This window comes from Lissotriton vulgaris, chromosome 3_2 (genome assembly GCF_964263255.1).
Source record: "Lissotriton vulgaris chromosome 3_2, aLisVul1.2, whole genome shotgun sequence".
NCBI lineage: Eukaryota > Metazoa > Chordata > Amphibia > Caudata > Salamandridae > Lissotriton > Lissotriton vulgaris.
Genome location: NC_141690.1, coordinates 25,906,110 through 25,925,715, shown reverse-complemented (window position 1 = coordinate 25,925,715; position 19,606 = coordinate 25,906,110). Strand labels below are relative to the sequence as shown.

The following is a 19,606-nucleotide window of genomic DNA, read 5'->3' as shown; positions in this document are numbered from 1 at the left end:
GTGAAACAGACATTGACAATTACAAAATATCTATAATTAAAACATGTTTGCTAGGTTCGGACTCAGGATGCAACAATTAGACATTTCACTTACAGAAACTAAGATAAAACAATTCTGATCAGAAAAAAAGGAATCTATTGTACAGTTACACAGAAACAGATAATATTTTACATATTAATTTGGGTGAAGAAACTTACTTGAAAAAGTTGTACATAATTGTTAATTAGATCCTCAATAACACTAACTTCTTCGCCATGTTGACCTTCTGTTTGAAACAAACAGGCAGAAAATGCCATGGCTAAATTGTGTGCGGCCAGGCAATTAATTTCAGAACATTTCCATACTCTGCGAAAACAAAGTTAGCCAATTAGAGCACACTGTTATTTATGTGAGGATGTCATCTTTGAAGGACGTAGTACCTATAGTTTCTATGTTTGTAAAAACAAATCATGCCCATGATGCACATTATTATTCTGAAATAATACATTTGGGGTGATGATAAATAGCTTCACATGTTTACCTCACAAATGTATTTGCAAACTTTTCTACAAGAAATCTGGAACCTGTTGCTAGCCTCCTCGGTTCTCAGAAAGCTACCCACGCTGGGAGGTAAGCCCGTGTACCTAATCATACTTAGATTTAGAAGGCATTGTGCCTCGGGCTGCACTGTTTTCATTACAACCTCCAGAAATAAATTCATACCTTGCGAATATTTCACACACGTTCACACCATGAAATTGTAAATTGTTAATTTCATACTGTGCACGGTAACATTTTAGTAAAATGTGACATTCCTACCCCACACCATATGCTTTGTCAAAATATTTTGATCAAATAATGATAGCAGAACTTTCAAAAAGTGGGAAATAAATATGTGCAAAATATCTTGAGGAAAAGGTAATGCCAATATTTTACAAAGAGAGGAAGTATATTTTATTTACAGGATAATCAACAAGGGGTTTGAATTGGAATATAGACTAACGGGCGTGGCCTCTACTGGCTGGTACTGAATCTACACGCCGCATACTTCACTACCTCCTCATTTCCTTTGTCATCCGATTCCTTTCTACTGCTGACAGTGCTGCAGGCCTGGGGCACACCTTGCCTGCACAGGTGTGGCCCACTCCCACTGCATGAAGCGCTTGTCACGCTTGCCCCAAGGTGAGCCCATCCTGGCCCCAGAGCACACTCCCAGGCAGTCGCCTACACTCTGCTGCAATAGCCTCACCACAGGTGCTAAAGCACCTGAGCCCATCGCCACAGCGCACACTCGAGGAGGTGCCAGCTTACCCTATCATCAAGTAGTGTCTCCCCCGCTGCTCTCGCTGACAAGGGGGCGATGCTCGTGCTGTGCCATGTGAGTAGTCGAGGACAGAAGTCACCATGCACCCCACCTGGCACCTCCAGATAACTTCCGGCCATGCTTCCTCCTGCCGCCTCAGGTTCCTGCTACCACCCAGAGGTTCCTCCCTGCCAGGCTGGATCCTGCTGAGAGGGGTTCACAATACATGCCACAGTGGCACACGTCTGACCTGGTGAGCCACTACCCAGCATGACATCCATTCCTTCACTGGACCCCTTCATAGTCACCGGCCCACTGCCAAATCAAGTCGCCTGTTTGAAAGCCTGGGTTGAGCACCTGAAAACATTTTGGGAAGCCATGGATATTGAGGATGGCAGGAAATGGTCTATGCTCTGCATCTGGACAGAGCCGATGTGTCGAAATGTCCTAGTCTCTCGTCGAAGTGGGCCCACCACACACATTTGAACCTTTTGCAAACCCAGGCTATGAGTACTTCCTCTTCCGCCAAGCTTGGCAGAAACTAGATGAATCGGTGGAATGTTCCATACCAGCCTCAAAGAACTGGCAAGCACCTGCACCCTGCCTGATAAGGATAAGATGAGGGTGCCTTTCATCCAGGGATGCACGTCCATGAAAGTCCGAGAATGCATCCTACAAGAGTCAAACATGTTGATGAGAAATATTCTGTCCCTAGGACACGTTAAAGACCTTTCAAAGACAAGGGCAGTGCACATGGACAGAGCTCTGCAGTCAAGTAGGAATCCATCAACGCTATCAGTAAAGAGGCCTGGAGAACAAAGTCAGAGATGCCCAAACTCAAGACAGCCAGCTAACCCCACCAAGGAGACTGCCCAGCGTGAAGTAAGAAGTTTGCTGTATGCGGAAACTTGAACCACTTCTCCAAAGTGTGCCACTCCACCCAAAGAAAACCCCAGGGCCAGCCAAAGCAGTGTGTCCTCTCTGTCGATGTGCACCCTGACACACCCGTGGAAAGTGGCATGGATAATGATGAGCAAGAAGCTGTCCACATTGTGCAGTTTATCAAATGGACAAGCACAACACCCTGGTCCAAGTACACACCTCCTAAAACAAGTTACAGCCCTGATAGACATGGGGGCCTCCACCAACATTATAGCCGCAGACCTAAACCACAACCTGCCTGAGCCACCCACCCTTCACTCCACCAGTATCAAAGTCTATGCCTTTGGCAACCAATCACCTCTGCAGCTCTGTAGAGTCTTTCATGCTGTAGTCACCCTCCAGAGCACCTCCACCAAAGCCAAGATATGTTTCCCAGGGAGGTACCAATTTCCTTCGGTGCCAAACTACACAAGAACTCAAATTGATGAGTTTCGCCTGTTGCATCCATGCCAGCTATAGCGACAAGCTCACATATGTGTTTGCCCCCTTGTTTGACGGCATAGGGTGTGTTTAAAGGGCAAAAAGACCCAGGTACATTTCGACAAGTCAATTGGATCAGTAGTATTCCATCACCGGTGGATATTGTTTCACGTTCGATTAAGTGTTTTAGGGGGTCGTCTCCCATGATATCCTCCAGTTTTGGGAGAAATTAGCTTTGATATTTGTTTAATATGAGCAGAGCAAGGACGCTCACAGTTTTTAGGTGCTTTACTTGCTTTGATGGCAAAGTGGCCTGCATTATTATCTTTTAAGAGAGAGGGATTGCACGTTGTTGAGGGGACTCTGGCGGTTCAGGGGCCTGCTTTGTTTTCTTTAATTATTTTCTTTAATTGCTGCTCTCCCATTACAGTACATCCCTCTTCTCCAGAGCACCGTTCCTGCCATGTCTTCATTTTTGAGATTCCGCAAAGGCCGGACATGACACTTAATTAGGACTTTATGTAAATCACTCTTCTTTTTTAACATGAGTTTGCTGTCTTTGTTTAATCAGTTAACAGTTCACAGGGGCAGCTCTAGACAGCAGCGGCCGATGCAGGTTAGAGCGGTCGGGCTGTCTGGAGGGTATTTCGAGAGACGATCATGAGGGAAAATGTAATATTTATTTAATTTTCCCTTGTGGTCGTCTCTCGAAATCCCCCCTCTAGCCGGCCTCTATATGGTGACCAACCGTCCGTAAATTTCACGGACCGTCCGTAAATTGGACCTCACGTCCGTTGTCCGTGAGGATCCTTTTTACGGACGCCTTTTGTCCGTAATTTTGGTCTTGCAGAGAACAGAGCTGTTCCCTGTGAGAGGCCTCTGCTCCCTGATGGGGCGCCTCGCACTCCTCCTCGGAGCACTAGAGCAGCCGCACCCCCATTGTCATTCTGTATGGGCTGATGATGGCCACATACAGAATGACAATGGGCTGTCTGAAGTGTTACTGCATGGTGGGCCTCCTCCTGCCTTGGTCTAGGGCAGCGTATTTTGTTAGATGATACGAATGTGCAAACACACAAATAAATGCTGCTACAGAATCCAGTTCTTTCAAAGAAGCTGGTGAAACAAGTTGAAAAGAAGAGGCTCGGGCTAGAGTGCTTTCAGTCTCATCATTTTAGAAAAGTACAGTTTAAATATTATTTTCAACAAAGCCATGGTTTCAGCATTTTTATTTTATGCATCTAACAGCCATTGACAAAGCCAATAGTTCTGGCTTGTTGTAGGTGTAACATTACTTGTTATTTATCTGGATACAATGACAGAAGAGGCAAACTACCAGTCTGGTGGCACACTATGCTAAACACAGATTTTTAGCTTGGGTGTTTTAAGCCACGCTCTTAATTACATCGAACACCCCCTTTTGAGAGACCCTCTCCCTTTTTTCATACCACTTAAAACCCTGGAAACAACACCATGTCACAGTCACCTCATGGCATGTATGGCACTGTGCATCATGCATGATTCATGACTTGCACTTTTTCAGATTGCCTATGTGCAGGGGCATAACGAACCCTGCGCCACCCCACCCCTTGCTTTAGGAACTACAGGGAGGGTGACATTCTTGATGGGCCTCTTCTGTCTGGAACTCTGCAGACAAAGCCTCAGCTCATAATTAATATGAAAACGTGGGCGAATGAGTAAGTGAAAGGATGGCTGGATGGATTCCTGAATGGATGATTGAAAGGGTGAATAGATGGATAATTAGCGAAAGGATGAATAGATGAGTGAAAGGATGGATGATGGGCGAGTGAATGGGTGGATGGAAGAGTGAAAGGATGGATGATTGATAGGGTCAATGGATGGATTCATGAGTGGATGAGTAGAAGGATGGGTGGATGGATGGAAGGATGGATAGCTGATTGAAAGGGTCAATGGAGAGAGAAAGGGAGGATGGGTGGATGGCTGAAAAGGTGAATAGGTGGAAGGATGAGTGACTGGGTGAGTAAATGAAAGGATAGCTGGATGGGTGAAAGGATAAACGGCTGGATGGAAGAGTGGATGGATTAGTGTACGGATGGATAGGGTGAAAAGGTGGGTGAATGGATGAGTGAAAGTGTGGATGGAGGGATGGATGAGTGAAACGATGGCTGGAAGGATACACAATGGATAGGTTTGCAAATGTATGAATATGTTAGGATATAAATGCGCGACCTCCTTTGATGCATCTGTAAAACCTACCTGTTGGCCCGAAATTTTGTCCTGAATTTTGACCCCCTGTCCTGAATTTTTGTCCTGAATTTTGACCCTTTGTCCTGAATTTTTATACTCACTGTCCTGTATTTGCACCCATGACAGTTGGTCACCCTACGGCCTCACGGACACACTGCTCTTACCTGCAGTGGCCGCGGCGGGCTCTAGAACACATTTAAAAGTGTCTTTCTTCTTATACTTGTGTTTTAACTATGTACTGGCTTCAGGTGATTTTCTTAATGTTGTTATCAGTGAGGACATTTAAATATTGGTCATGCTGGTAAAAGAAAATGAACAAGTGGCAACCCTATTGCCCACTGAATGGGGCCCTTTCATGGGTTTGATGAGAGAATGTGCAGTCATTTTGTAGAAACGTCAATGACAATGCCGGGGTCCACATTATTTTATTTTATTTGATTAGTGGGAAGGTATCCACCCATATTAAAGTGATTGTTAAAAAAAGGGGCTCCCATTTTCCTTTCTAGTGTTCTTCTGCTGAAGAAGCAGGGGGCATCGAAGAAGCCAGGCTGTAGAGGAGAAGAACCAGAATCCTCTTGAAATCATCGAGTTGCCAGAAGGCTCCTAGTGTAAGTTGCTATATGACCCCAAAATGAGAGTGGGTTCTTTGGACTAACTTTTCTGGAAAGACAGCTTTTACCTGAACCTCAGAAGAAGCTCCAGAAAATAATGTTCTCAACAAGTAAAGTCTTTGGAATATATTTCTGAGTGCCTTTTATTAACTAATACATTCAATATTAGATTTTTGTAGTGAAAGTTAATGTTCAGTCATCAGATTTCAATGGTAACATGTTTGCTAGTTATCTACAAATGTTCCCACTACTGATCATGAGAAGATGTTAAATCATTTTGTGTAACTCGTTCAGGGTGTATGGGATCAGAGAAAGAACTCCTGCTCCCAAGCAGTAGTGTGTTTTGTTGTGGGAAAAATAGGCCAACTCCAGGCCATGCGAATGCTTGTTCCCTGAGGCAGTCCTAGGCCCAGACCTATTCTCGCAAAAAGCTGAACTGGTCCACTTTCTCTTCCTACGTTTAGAATGGGCGATAATAGCATGTCTGTGCTACTATGGGAAGCTCCAAATCTTTGGCAAAAGCAAAAGGCAACAACAGTCCCCTACTTCCTTGTCTTGAGATTCCCGGTGGGCTCCTGTACTCTTTACAAAAATATGTAATATGCTAGAATATCAATATGTTTTCCTATTTTTGCCTATTTCCTCAAGTTGCTAGGATTATATTAGGGAGATAAAAATCGTATATACTTGAAGATTACTATTTGTGGTGAGGAACCGAATATTCCATTTATGGAGACCTGTTTGTTTTTTCCTTATTTATAATACCCCTGCTTGATTGAAGGTGGGCAATATTTCTGACAAGAGAAGTAATACGTGTCTCCTGATCATTTTCGAGGGTTACAATAGGGGTGCTTCAGCAGAATCATAGAGGTTCCACATGTCAGAGGTGACTGAAAGATCTTGATTGAAACCCATGTTGAATACTTTTGTCACTTCAAGAGGTGTCATTTTTATTTTCCTAAAGTGTCATATAATATTACTTTTGAGTTGAACTTGGGTCAACTTTCCCTGCTGTTGGAGGAGGTGGCTTGTTTAATTCTTGGTAGGTTTTTTGCTTAAGAGAGTGATGTTTTGTTCTGTTGGCTATGAATTTGGATCTCAGTAGGTTCTCTCAGTGGATCCACTTGACCTTCCATTCTTCTGAGGTGGATGGAATGCATTCCTCTGGATCCGGTAATAATAAAATATCATACTTTATGATCCAGCACTCAGTTAGATGCCCAGTAGAAAACATAGTAGAGGAAAATTAGTAGAACAATTGATGGTTTGGAGTTGTAACAACAGTGTGAAATTAATACTAGATGCATTCACATTCTTTAGTCAAATATGTTTTTAGTCCCTTTTTAACATATCACCACCACAACAGCTCTACCCGGTGTGAGCGACCCCCATCTTGCTACTGCTGCCAGTCGCGAATTTCAGGCTCGCTTGCTGCACTTGGTTTTGTATTGTTTTGTGCTGTTCTTGCCACCTGTATTTTCCTTCACCCCCTGTGATTTCTGCGCCCCGCATATTGTTTTTTGTGCCCTGTATTTAGTTTCTGCCTGTCTTTTCTTCTCCCCCTGTGAGTCTGTGCCCCGTTGCTCTCTGTTTCCCTCCGCCGCTCTTCGCATGTTTTTTCCCACCGCTGCGTCCCTTCAGCCTCGCCCCCCTGCTCGCCCATTCGCCGCCCCGCTACTCCCTCCCACCCCCCCATATATTCTGGCTGATGCGTGTACACGAAGCAGACATGCCGCTGGCGCGCCAAAGGCGTACCAAAGGCAAGCCCGTCTGTGCCCGTCCACACCTGGACCGCTCCCAGCACCAGAATCCCTGGCCCCCGTGAATGCCAGCATGCCCATCTCCGCTATGATGCCAGCACCCTCCACACACTCAACACAAGACACCCACACACCAGCTTCTTGGCCGCCCCGAAACGCTCCCAAGGACCCTTTTCCTGCTGGAACTGCATCTGTACCAGCATCCGATCCACCAACTCAACCACCAGGAAGGAACCCAACTACCTCAGATGCATTCTTCTCAACACCCGCTCGGACCCGCAAACACGCCGTTGAACTCTTGGACCTACTCGACTCAACCTTTCCAGATGTCGCCTTCCTGACGGAGACCTGGCTAGACCCCTCCTCGGCACCCGACATCGCCATAGCCATCCCGGACGGCTACAAGATCACCCACAGGGACCGAACCAACGGAGTAGGAGGAGGAATCGCCATCTTCCACAGGAACACGCTCAGAGTCTTGACCAACACTGACGACACCCTTAGCACTGCCGAACACATGCAGTTCCAGATCCACACCTATCCCAACACCACCCTCAGAGGAACCCTCATCTACAGACACCCCAGACCCCAACCAAAGTTCAGCGACTCCATCACTGACTTTGTCAGCACACACGCCCTTTCCTCCACGGACTACATCCTCCTCGAGGACCTGCACTTTTACCTCAAGAACAATAACAACACCAACTCTACCACCCTGATCGCCAACCTCGCCAAACTCAGACTTGGACAACTCATCACATCATCCACCGACACTGCCAGCCACACGCTTGACCCCATCTTCTTTGCAAGCTCCCACATCTCCTTCAACCACACCACCAAACTCCATTGGACCGACCATTGCTACATCCACTTCACCTTCCGGAAACTCACCACGCACCACCGCACCCCACAGATCCCCAGCCACCCGCAACCTCAGACAGTGGATCGACGACTGCGCCAGCACCATCACCCCGATCAAGAAACCTACCAACAGTCACACCAGCGAGAAAGCCAGCTGGTTCACTGAAGACCTCCAGGCCTTCAAACAATCCTGCCGAAAGCAAGAGAGGAAATGGCATGTGAACGGACACCGGACAGCTACGCAGCCCACAAGAACGCCACCCGCAGACACCATCACCTCATCAGATCCACCAGAAGAGCCTCCTTCGGAGACCGCCTAGACAACAACGCATACAACAGCAAAGAGCTCTTCAGAATTGTGAAAGAACTCTCCAACCCCAGCTCCAACACCAACAACATCCCACCCTTGCAAGATCTGTGCGACTCCCTTGCCACCTTCTTCCATCGCAAGATCGCGGACATCCATGACAGCTTCAAAGCCATGACTGCCCCGACAGCCACTGAGACCCCTACCCCCATGACCACCACTCACACTGACCGCCGGCTCTCCTGGACCAACATAAACGACACCATGAAAATCATGAATAACATCTACTCGGTTCTCCGTTAGACCCATGCCCACACCACATCTTCAACAAAGCCAGCACCACCATCGCACCCCATCTCCGGAAAGCCAATAACATCTCCTTCGAGACAGCAACCTTCCTGGAGAGGTGTAAGCACGCCAAGATCAACGCCTTACTCAAAAAACCAAATACGGACCCCAAGGACCTCAAGAACTTCCGGTCCATCTCCCTGCTCCCGCTCCCTGTGAAGGTCATTGAGAAGACCGTCAACAAACAACTGACCCGCTACCTCGAGGAGAACAGCATCCTGGACCCGTCCCAGTCCGGGTTCCGCAGCAACCACAGCATCGAAACTGCCTTCATCGCCACCACCGATGACATCAGGGCCCTGCTAGACAACAGAGAAACCGCGGCCCTCATCCTCCTGGACCTGTCAGCTGCCTTCGACACAGTCTGCTACCATACCCTTGAGAGAGCGCAATTTGAATAAAACGTATGTATACGCCCTATGTACAAGTCCATGGCGTAAAGTTAGCTAATGTAACTTGAGAAATGAGAAAATGTATCCGTACTTACTCAAGAGTGTTTTAGTAGAAATAGAAAGCCCCTATAGATTATGGGCTATAATAGAAATGTGTGGAAGTGTTTAGAAATATTAGACGTGATTAATCAGGATCCATGTTATGTAGCTGCTAAATGTAGGAATGTCATGCTGCAAAGCATAGAAGGGAACAGGCCTCATGGCCAGGGCAGAAAGGATTGGAAATGTACACATATACATTACATGGATTGCACTAATGTTATTTAGTAATTCTGTTTATTCGTTAGATTTATATTCCATAGAAGTGTTTCTTATAATCAAAGAATAAGGTGTTAACATGTTATTTTAATTCACGAAAGGATTTGAAGAGAATAAACCCTCTGCGAGAATGGTTGTAGGCCTGAAGAGATAAAAAGGTTTCTGATTTGCACGTGCTGGTACAGGCCGAGTTGTGTCGAGAAATAAGTTGCAAACTTCTGTTAGAAGTCTATGAGAATTGGGATCCAAGTTGCGGATGTCTGTCTGCAGGTGCGAGGGGGGTTCCAATTAAAGTTTGATGAATAGAGCTCTGTTCGAAGAGACTGGTACAGACATGGAGGAGGGTTCAGGAATGTTTCGGGGGTATCGGCGAGCTGGAGAAGAAGCCTGGGAAGCAAGGTCAACGCTAAACACGAGACCCAAAGGAAGATCATCATGGAAAAATCCAGAACCGACACCACGTGAGGGGCGTCTCTCAAGGGGCGTTTCAACTGTAATTGTGTTTTTGTATTAGGGACAGCACCCCTGGGTGGAGAGAGAGCAGATGCCTGAGGACCTTTCAGAGAGCGGGTGGGTAGGCAGAGAGAGAGGGGTCATGACTGGAGATCATAGGTTTTCACCTAAGACTAAGAGTGGGTGAACTTCTTAGGAAGTCATTCACAGCTGACACCTTTGATAGGTAGGGACTTTGTTATGTAGGGATACCATCCAGCACAGAGTAGGGACAGCCTAACCTGATTCTTTCCTTCCTTTGTAAATGACGGATAGATTACATTTCGTGTCTATTCTTGCAAACCTGATGATTCTGGAATTAGTGTTGGTGTTCTTCTTTGGTCGCCTAAGAGCTTTTAGAGAGCACATGTTTGTATTAGTGCCTCTATATCTTTTGAATCTCATTTTGAGATGCCTGTATTTGCAGTTATCATTGATTATATAATAAATCTTTGAAACTTAGAAGTAGTATGTGGTTTTTCAGAGCCGAGCCCATTATTAGACAAACTAACCTGGTATTGGATGCACTTTCTTTCCTCAATGACAGGCAATAAAGATTCAGTCGACCTGAACGGGGTTTAGATCTAGAGTGGTAAAATAGAGATCAAAAATCCCGCCCTCCCAGTTGGTAGCTATAGAGGATGGTTGCCTTCTTGAGGAAGGTGATCTAGGCCAGGTTAGATTACCCCAAGGCCCCTAGAGATCGATGATCAGAAGAACCGCCCGCCGAAGAGGGTGCTGACGGCGTGAGAAAGAAAAGCAGCAGTATCGGTCGAGAGTGAGTATAAAGGGTCATGCGTGTTAGATTGCGGTGTTTTTGTGGTGTATCTATGTTGTAATGTTTGGCGGAGTTGAATGCCTGTAGAGTGACTGTGAAACAGGTTGTGAGCGCGCGCAACCGGTGCAAATCTTAAGTTCAGAAGAGAGCTTAAGTGGTTCGAGTGTATCGGACACCCAGAGTAATTGTCAACCAGAGTGAAGGGGGTCATGAGGTACCATTGATCGCCCGCAGGACCGTGATAGGGGGAACGTAAGAGTGAGTGTGTGAGTAACGGACGCTGGTCGGAAGTTACTGTGTGTATGCAACCTATCAGAGAGACGATTGCCTGGAAAGGCATTTCGTCAGTTGTGGTGACAATTACAGATAAACTGTGGACGCACAGGCAAGAGAAGTGATCGCTTGGTCGGAAGTAATCACCTTTTCAGAGTATGAATGAGACGCATGCGTGACCGGGAGACGAGCGGAGAAAAGAGGGGAACTGCTGCGAAGGGGAGACGGGTGACGTCAGAAAGTGCCGCGCTGGGATTGGCCGGTAGGAGTGAGACCGCGCTGTGATAGGCCAGCTAGCAAAGCCGCGCTAGGATTGGCGGATTGTCACCAGGAAGTAAACAGAATAGCGAAGCAGGAAATTGTGCATTGGATCATGAAGTGTTTTAAACGGTTAAGAGCGATGTTTAAGAGAGAGAGGCGGAGATCTTATGATGTGGAAGAGGCCCCGCCGGAGGGTACGCCGGCTAATTATATGGCGACGAATGTTGGGTTGCATACTATATTGTGGATTTCAAATTGGTGTAAGATTACGGAAGGGAATGAGGAACTGACATTTCCAAAGTACGGGAAGTTCAGATTAGAGATATTACATCAGTTAAAAGCAGTTATGACCTCAATGAGACCTCTGCCTAGACCGACCCAGTTTGAAGCCCTTAATGCATGGATTAGGGCGGCGCACGATAGGAACCAGAACAGGCGTCAAGAAAGGGTGAAACGATCAGTAAGAGCAGTGCAGGATGCCAAATGGGATGCGGATGCTAAAAGATAGAGAGTGCATAACCTTGAAGTAAACAAACTGTACCCAGTGATAGAGGTGGCGGAAAACAGGAGCCCATTAGAGGAAGATGATGAGAGCGAGTCAGAGGACAGCCTGATAAATAGGTTGCTAACAGATAGGCCACCCCCGTACAATAGAGAGACAGAAAATGCCGAGCTCAGCAGAGAAGGGGGGGCTGGCATAGGGGAGTATAGACCGCTTCCTAGCACAGATTGGGATCCCACTGCAAATAAAGAATTGTCTCAAACTAGTCCGGGGCAGAGGGTAGTCGGAAGGTTTGTGGTACAAAAGGCGCCAGAAACGGAGCGTGCCACATCCTATGCACTACCAGATGCCCTGCAAGTACCTGTTACGATAGGTCCTATAGTATCGATCTATGACCCAGAGAGAGCCAGAGGGGAGGAACAGGTACGATTGGACAGGGAGAGAGCAGAAATGGCGAGGAGGAACGATACAATCAATTCCCCAAGACAACTGCCAGGACCAAGAGATTGGAGCACCCCAGTACATACAGCAGTAGATCCCACAAAAGATCAAGGGGGCCCGAGATGGCCGGCAGATCTGAGGGGATCAGAGCCGAAATCCTTCCAGGAGTTAAGAGAGTACATGAAGGAATGGGATGCGGCAGTAGAGGCTCACAAGAGCCTGATAGCAGCGGAAGCTGAAAGGGAAAGTCAGGATAGCAGGATCCGGACTCACTGCGGGGCTGACGAAAGCAGTCCGGAGTGGGACGGGAAGAGTCAGGAAAGTAGAGAAGATACTTGTCGTACCAGGAGTGGAGGTAGACCAGTACTGGAAAACAGGAGCCCGGAGTGTGGGGGGGTGTCCCGTCCCATTCACAGTGAAGGGGATAGGAGAACGCAGGAGTACAGGGACAGCTTTAAGTGCACCCACCATGCGTCTGGCAATAGTGGACAAAACGAGAGTTGCGAGAGGCCTCGCCATGACCCCTGTGATCACGGACGTAAACGGAATCCCGGGGACATGGGGAGCCGAGAAGGAGCATACCAGATACTGAGTGACACTAGGCAACGAGGAAATAGCGACAGTGTGGAGAACAGCAGAGAGTCCTATCATGGGGCTAGGGAAAACAGGCAGAATGGACAACATGAAAATGGGGGAAACAGGGCGGTGTTTCACCACCCTCCAAGGGAAGATGGCCGAGCATGGGACTTAGAAAGATGGGAACAAGGGAGGATTCTCCCTAACACCCCTGAGCCTAGGCGTAGGACTCGGAGCTGGGATGGGAGAGATACCAATGAACACCCTAAGAAAGACATACTGCGAGCCGAGATAAAGGCAAAAAGACTTGATGTCACCAGTTTAAGATCAGATCTGGATGACATGGTAGATGGTACTTTGCCTTTGGAGAGGATGGACATGTACGAGCAGGATGAAGTACTGTTCATGGCAAAGGACATCACTCGGAAAGCGAGAGCAGCACATGAGAAATTAGTCGAACTGGCAGGAAAATACATGGAAGACTTGTCAAGGACCAAAGCATTGCAGGGTAACCACAGGCTACATTATTCAGATCAGGACCTAGATGAGAGAAGAACAATAGGATTAAAAACACACATAAGGGAATTGATCACTGGAATAAGGACATGGAGAGCGCTGGATAAATGGGAAGAAAGATGGTCCAAGAAAGGGACCGTCAGGAGAAGCACACTTGGGATGTTCCCAGAGGGAGGGCTGCAGAAGATAGAGGCATACCCTTTGCGTGAGGTTGCAAACGGGAGCTATGTGCATGTGCCCTGGAGTAGGGGGGACTTAGCTGCCTTTACCAACTCCTTCCCTAAATTAAGGGAAAATCCAGTGGAATGGTACAAGCAGGTAGAGAGGTTCGTAAAAATCTCCAAAGTACTATGGGTTGACCTGAACACCCTGTTTGACATTGTGGTGCCAGGAGACTTGTGGTCAGCATGTAAGGTTAGTGCTGAATGGCCCACATCAGAACCAGAGAGAGATGCACGGACTAATGGGCCGTCCGAGACAGTAACGACAAAATATGAGAGAGTGATGACTTGGCTGAAGGAAAAGGTGCCAATGCAGGACATAGATTGGGTCAAAATAGATCGAACTAGGCAGGAACCCAAGGAGACAGTTCATGAATATTATGAGAGACTGCTGAAGGCGTTTAAACAATATAGCGGGTTGGACGTAATGGATCCTAAAGACATAGGGCAGTTTGTGTCTAAATTCGTTTTGGGCTCAAGACCGGATATTTGTTTAATGATTCAGCAGCACTTGATTTGTTGGCAAAATAAACCTTTGGACGAAATTCTAAGATATGCTAGGTACTGCAGTGATGAGATAGATTCAAAAGCCAAAAAGCTAAAAGAAAAACTGATGGTGGTACAGATGCAGTCAGCTGGTAAGGGTGGACAACAGCAACAGGGAACAGGGACCGTGGGCAGGAGACAGAATAACCAGAACAAAGGTAATGAGGAGAACTCCAACTCAAGACCTAGGGTAGACATTGCGACATTGAAAAAGACGACCCGGTGCCATCAATGTAACGAGGTGGGACATTGGAAACGCGAGTGTCCCTACAACGTTGAAATTGGAGAACTAGAGATAGAGGAGGAAGAGGTTCAAAACACTCCAGGAAAAGGGGCAACAGCATACCAAGGAAAGGTGGTCAAAGGGGGGACCCCAGCTCCACGAGCCCAGTTCCCTCAACCACCCCGAATAGGGTCGGCGGGAAAGACCTATAGACAGATGCCTCTTTTCGTAGGAGGAGAAGAGTGTTACTACGTTGATCCACTAACAGGACAGAGAGTGGAGAGAGAAGACTGTACCCTCGGGGCAGTCTTAGAGGTGGACCAGAGGGGACCATACGTTGAGGCTGAAGTGGCAGGGTGTCCCACGACCTTCTTAGTCGACACAGGACCCACTCGATCCACGATAAGATCAGCCGTAGTTCCAGGTCTGCCAATGTCAGGAGAAACGATTCAAGTGGTGGGGGTCGCAAACAGGAGAATAACAAGCCCATTGACCGAACCAGTGCTAGTGAAAATAGGGAAATACAGCGATGAGCATCAGTTTGTGGTTTGTGATTCTAGCCCTGTATGCTTATTGGGAAGGGATTTATTGTGCAAGTTAAATTGTACAATATACTGCACACCGCAGGGAGTGGAGGTACTGACCAATAATGATGACGCTGACTTTAAGGTTGCAAACTCAAGAACGTGTGTGGAGCTGTATCCCACTTTGACAGTGGATGAGCTCCCTTGGGATCTAAGGGAGACCGTGACACCAGAAGTGTGGGATTTCACTGGGGAAGAGATTGGACTAGTCAAGGGAGTGGACCCAGTGAAAATCATAGTAAAACCGAATGCTGAGTTTCCGAGAACACCCCAATATAAATTGACCCCAGAAACGATTGCAGGTATAAAACCCGTGATCGAGTCCATGATTAAGCAGGGAATACTGAAAGAAATTGTGGGTAGTCCGTGTAACTCCCCGATTATGGGTTTGCAGAAACCAAATGGGAAATTCAGAATAGTGCAGGACCTTCGAAAAATTAATAACATAGTTGTTTCATGTTGTCTAGTGGTACCGAATCCATCAGTGATATTGTTTCAGATACCGTTCCAAGCCGAATGGTTCACAGTGATATACCTTTGCCAGGCTTTCTTTTCGATCCCTTTGGACGAGGATAGCCACTTTCTTTTCGCTTTTAAGCTGGAAGGTCGCGTATTAACATGGTGTCGTATCCCACAGGGGTATACAGAGAGCCCATCGATTTTTAACCAGCTTTTGAAGAAAAATCTTGAAAGTCTAGTGCTGCCCCAGAATTCGGTTCTGGTCCAGTACATAGACGACCTACTTGTTGCGTCAGAAACTGAAGAAGCTTGCAAGGAGGACTCCATTGCTTTACTAAATCACCTAGCTGCAAACGGGCACAAGGTGTCTCCGAGCAAATTACAGTACTGCCTGACGGAAGTGCAGTATTTGGGGCACAGAATTGCAAAAGGAAAACGGAAGGTGTCACCAGACAGAATAGAGGCGATCATGAAAATGAACGCACCTAAAACACAGAGAGAGGTCAGGATGTTCCTAGGGATGGTGGGTTATTGCCGACAGTGGATAGCGAACTTTTCACTTAAAGCAAAACCCTTGCAAAAACTGACGCACAAGGAGGTCAGTGATCCGGTGCCATGGGACAAAGATTGTTTGATTGCGTTCCTGCAGCTGAGAGAGGACCTGTGTCGTGCTCCTGCTCTGGGAATGCCAGATTACGACAAAACATTCTTGCTTTACTGTTGTGAAAGAGAGGGTTGTGCTTTGTCAGTCCTGGTCCAAATCCATGGGAATGCCCGTAGACCAGTCGCCTATTTTTCGGCTACCTTAGACCCAGTAGCCGCAGCGTTGCCCGGATGTCTCAAATCCGTTGCTGCAACGGGTGTCAGCATTGAGAGGTGCGAAAACATAGTCATGGGACACCAGTTAGCGGTGTATGTGCCACATTCTGTTGAACTGTTGATGACCAGGACCAAAACACAGCATCTGACCAATAGCAGGCTCACACGCTATGAGCAAGTCATTCTTGCTGCAGAGAACGTGACCCTCAAGAGATGCTCTGTTTTGAACCCTGCTATATTGATGCCACTCGCAAGTGACATCGAGGATGATGAATGTACAGATCACGATTGCCTTGATGTGACTGAACTATGCACCAAACCGAGACCCGACATCGTGGATGAGCCACTGACTGACCCTGATGAAGTTTTCTTTGTTGATGGCTCATGTGTAAGAGACGATGTTGGTCAGTTGAGAGCAGCTTATGCTGTTTGTACAATTACCGGAGTTGTGGAAGCCGCATGCCTGGAAGGAGTACACTCCGCTCAGGTAGCTGAAATTGTTGCATTGACGCGTGCCTGCCTGGCAAGCAACCAAATTCGAGTCACCATATACACCGATAGCCAATATGGTTTCGGGGTAGTTCATGATTACGGGCAATTGTGGTCTCAAAGGGGTTACATGACCTCTTCAGGTTCTCCCATTCGAAACGGAGAGTTTGTACGTTTATTGTTGGAAGCCTTGCAATGTCCGGCAGCTATTGCCGTTGTGAAATGTACCGCACATACCAGAAATACAGACTTTGTGTCACAGGGCAATAGATACGCTGACGAAGTGGCACGTTACTGTGCCGAACAAGGGTACTCTTTCACGGAGGTGGAAGTGGGGGGAATAAATGCAAGGACTGAATTAGCTATGATATTGGAAACAGTAGATACATGGGACGAGTTGAAGAGTATACAAGAAAATGCACCAGATTTTGAGAAAAGAACATGGGAAACTGCAGGATGTGTGATGGGCGAAACAAATTTTTGGGTTTCAGCAGATGGAAGGGCAGTGTTGCCAAATGAGTTGGTGAGCCCAATGGCAAGACAAATACATGGTCCAGTACACCTAGGGAGAGACGCTATGCTGAGGGTATTCAGACAAACGTGGTACAACCCCAAGTTTAGAGTAGCAGCAGAAGCAGTGTGCCAGCGTTGTGTGACCTGTCAGCAGCTGAACATAGGGAAAAGAACACCAGTTGCATTAAGTCACATAGGGAGGTCCGGAGGTCCGTTCAATCGGATGCAACTGGACTTCATTGAAATGCCAAGATGCAACCGCCTTCGATATGTCCTGGTGGTTGTTTGCATATTTTCCAGATGGGTCGAGGCATACCCTACACGCAGGTGTGACACCCTCACAGTAGCCAAGTTATTGCTTAGGGAACTCATTCCGCGCTTCGGGGTACCGGCCTCTTTGGAATCAGATAGGGGAACACATTTCAACAGCGAACTTGTGAAGATGATTTGTGCAGCCCTGAACATAGACCAGAAATTGCATTGTAGCTATCGACCAGAAGCTTCGGGAATTGTGGAGCAGATAAACGGCACCATAAAGTCCCGAATTGCCAAAATGTGTTCATCAACGTCTCTGAGTTGGCCTGATGCGCTGCCACTAGTTCTTATGAGCATCCGTAGTACCCCAGACAGAAGAACTGGACTATCACCACACGAGGTGTTAATGGGGAGGGCCATGAGATTGCCATCAGTACCAACTGCAGCATTGTTGAATATCACAGATGATATGATCCTGGACTATTGTAAGGGTCTGTCTGATGCCATTCATTCTGTGTCCCTTCAGGTGCAGGCTGCCGAGGTCCCGTCGTGCCAGGACTTGTGTCATGACCTGTGCCCTGGAGACTGGGTACTGGTCAAAAAGCACGTCAGAAGAAGCTGCCTAGATGTCCGGTGGCGTGGGCCCTACCAGATCATCCTAACCTCGAACACTGCTGTGAAGGTCCACTTTATTGACAAGACATAACTTTTATACTTAAAGCATATACTGAATTCCAATACAGTAGGCGTAACAGCTGAGAGAATCAAGATAAAAGCATACACGTGTTAGCAATACGTAATTAGGAGGCGTGAACTAGGCGTGAACATAGAGGTGTGTGCTAGAAACGTCACATAAAAGTGTCACAAGTAGGTGGGTACATAGCAGAATCTTGCAATGTCAGCAGAAATCTGAGATCTGGATGCGCGCGCAGCTACATGACCTGTGATTGACGTGGAGCTGGAGGGTGCAGGGGACTTGACATTTTACACTGGCGGAAAGAGACAGAAGTCTGGCATGTCAGAAGCCATAGAGGGGGCCAGCCAAGCTGTAGAGGTGCCAGAAGAAGCTGGGAGCGTGTCTGACCAGGCTGAGGACGGTCAGTACAACAGTGAAACCGACGACGCTACTGAAGGAGGAAGTAGCTGGGAGTACGAATCAGACGCTGGCCAAGCTGAAAGTGAGCACGAACAAAGCAGAAGGACAAGGAGCAGGAGGGCAAGGCGTGGAGAGGCCAGCTGGCCGCAAAGGAGAAGGTCAAGCCTGAGGTCAACTCCAGAGAGATCCCTTGCTCCAATATGCGAAGACTCAGACCCGGACGAAGGCGCTCTGGGCCCTGAAACAGCCGACCCAAGAAGGTCAAGGAGAGTACGTGTGCCTAACAGAAGATACGCCACCCCTGAGTGGACATACCTGGCGACAGATGTCTTGGGAACGAGCTACAGGGAGAATAAGGGCGGTGATAGTGACCAGCTCTGAACCCATCATCACAGTAGAAGTACAGCTGTTGGTGCCTGGAGTCGAAACAGAAGGGTCACTAACGTTCAAAATCCCCAACCCTCCCTACCTAAGCAAGTTAAAGCACATGTTCTTCACCGAATTACAATTCCCTGACTTCGGAACAGCGATAACAAGTCATGAAGAGCACCTCCTTCGTTTGGAAATATTGAACTACGCTATCCAAGCCGCTGGTTCAAGCCTCATTGTAGATGCTTAAAGACTTTGTAAATAAACGAGAGTAAGAAGATAACCTAGCGCCTAGAGGATGGAGAGAACACTTAGGGGTTTCCTTTAAGTTGACGGAGAAGGGCTAGGGTTGTCTGTGTTAAGGTTCAAAAAGACTTTGCAAAAAGGGGTTGCCAGCTTCCGATTGTGTGGTTCTAAAGACTGAAGGATCAAGAGAGACTGTAAAGGAACTCGAAGAGAAAGAACTTTGTGTTGAATAGGAGAAAGGAATCATACTGTCTGAAGAACATGGAGGCCGGTAATCCGAACCGCAGAGCCAGATGTATAATAGGCACACTAATAGTGGGAGTGATACTTCTTATAGCTTTAGTAGTCACTGTATCATATGTGATGGGACACGAGAGTGAGGCAGGGGTACCAGACGCAAAATCTGTAGTGACACCAAAACCCACTGCTGCTGGTAAGAAAGGGGAAACCGAACAGGAGAAAGCGTTATTAGCAGCA

The 19,606-nt window shown here is 47.3% G+C and overlaps 1 protein-coding gene across 1 annotated transcript in view; it reads right to left on the bottom strand.

Annotated features, from left to right (window-relative positions):
• The window catches only part of ARAP2 (ArfGAP with RhoGAP domain, ankyrin repeat and PH domain 2), a 1,270,949-nt gene that overhangs the window by 278,803 nt on the left and 972,540 nt on the right, over nt 1–19,606 (bottom strand). Inside the window, exon 23 of the mRNA XM_086964430.1 lies at nt 198–345. Within this exon, the coding sequence (XP_086820556.1) occupies nt 198–345 (148 nt within the window). The remainder of the gene's footprint in view (nt 1–197; nt 346–19,606) is intronic.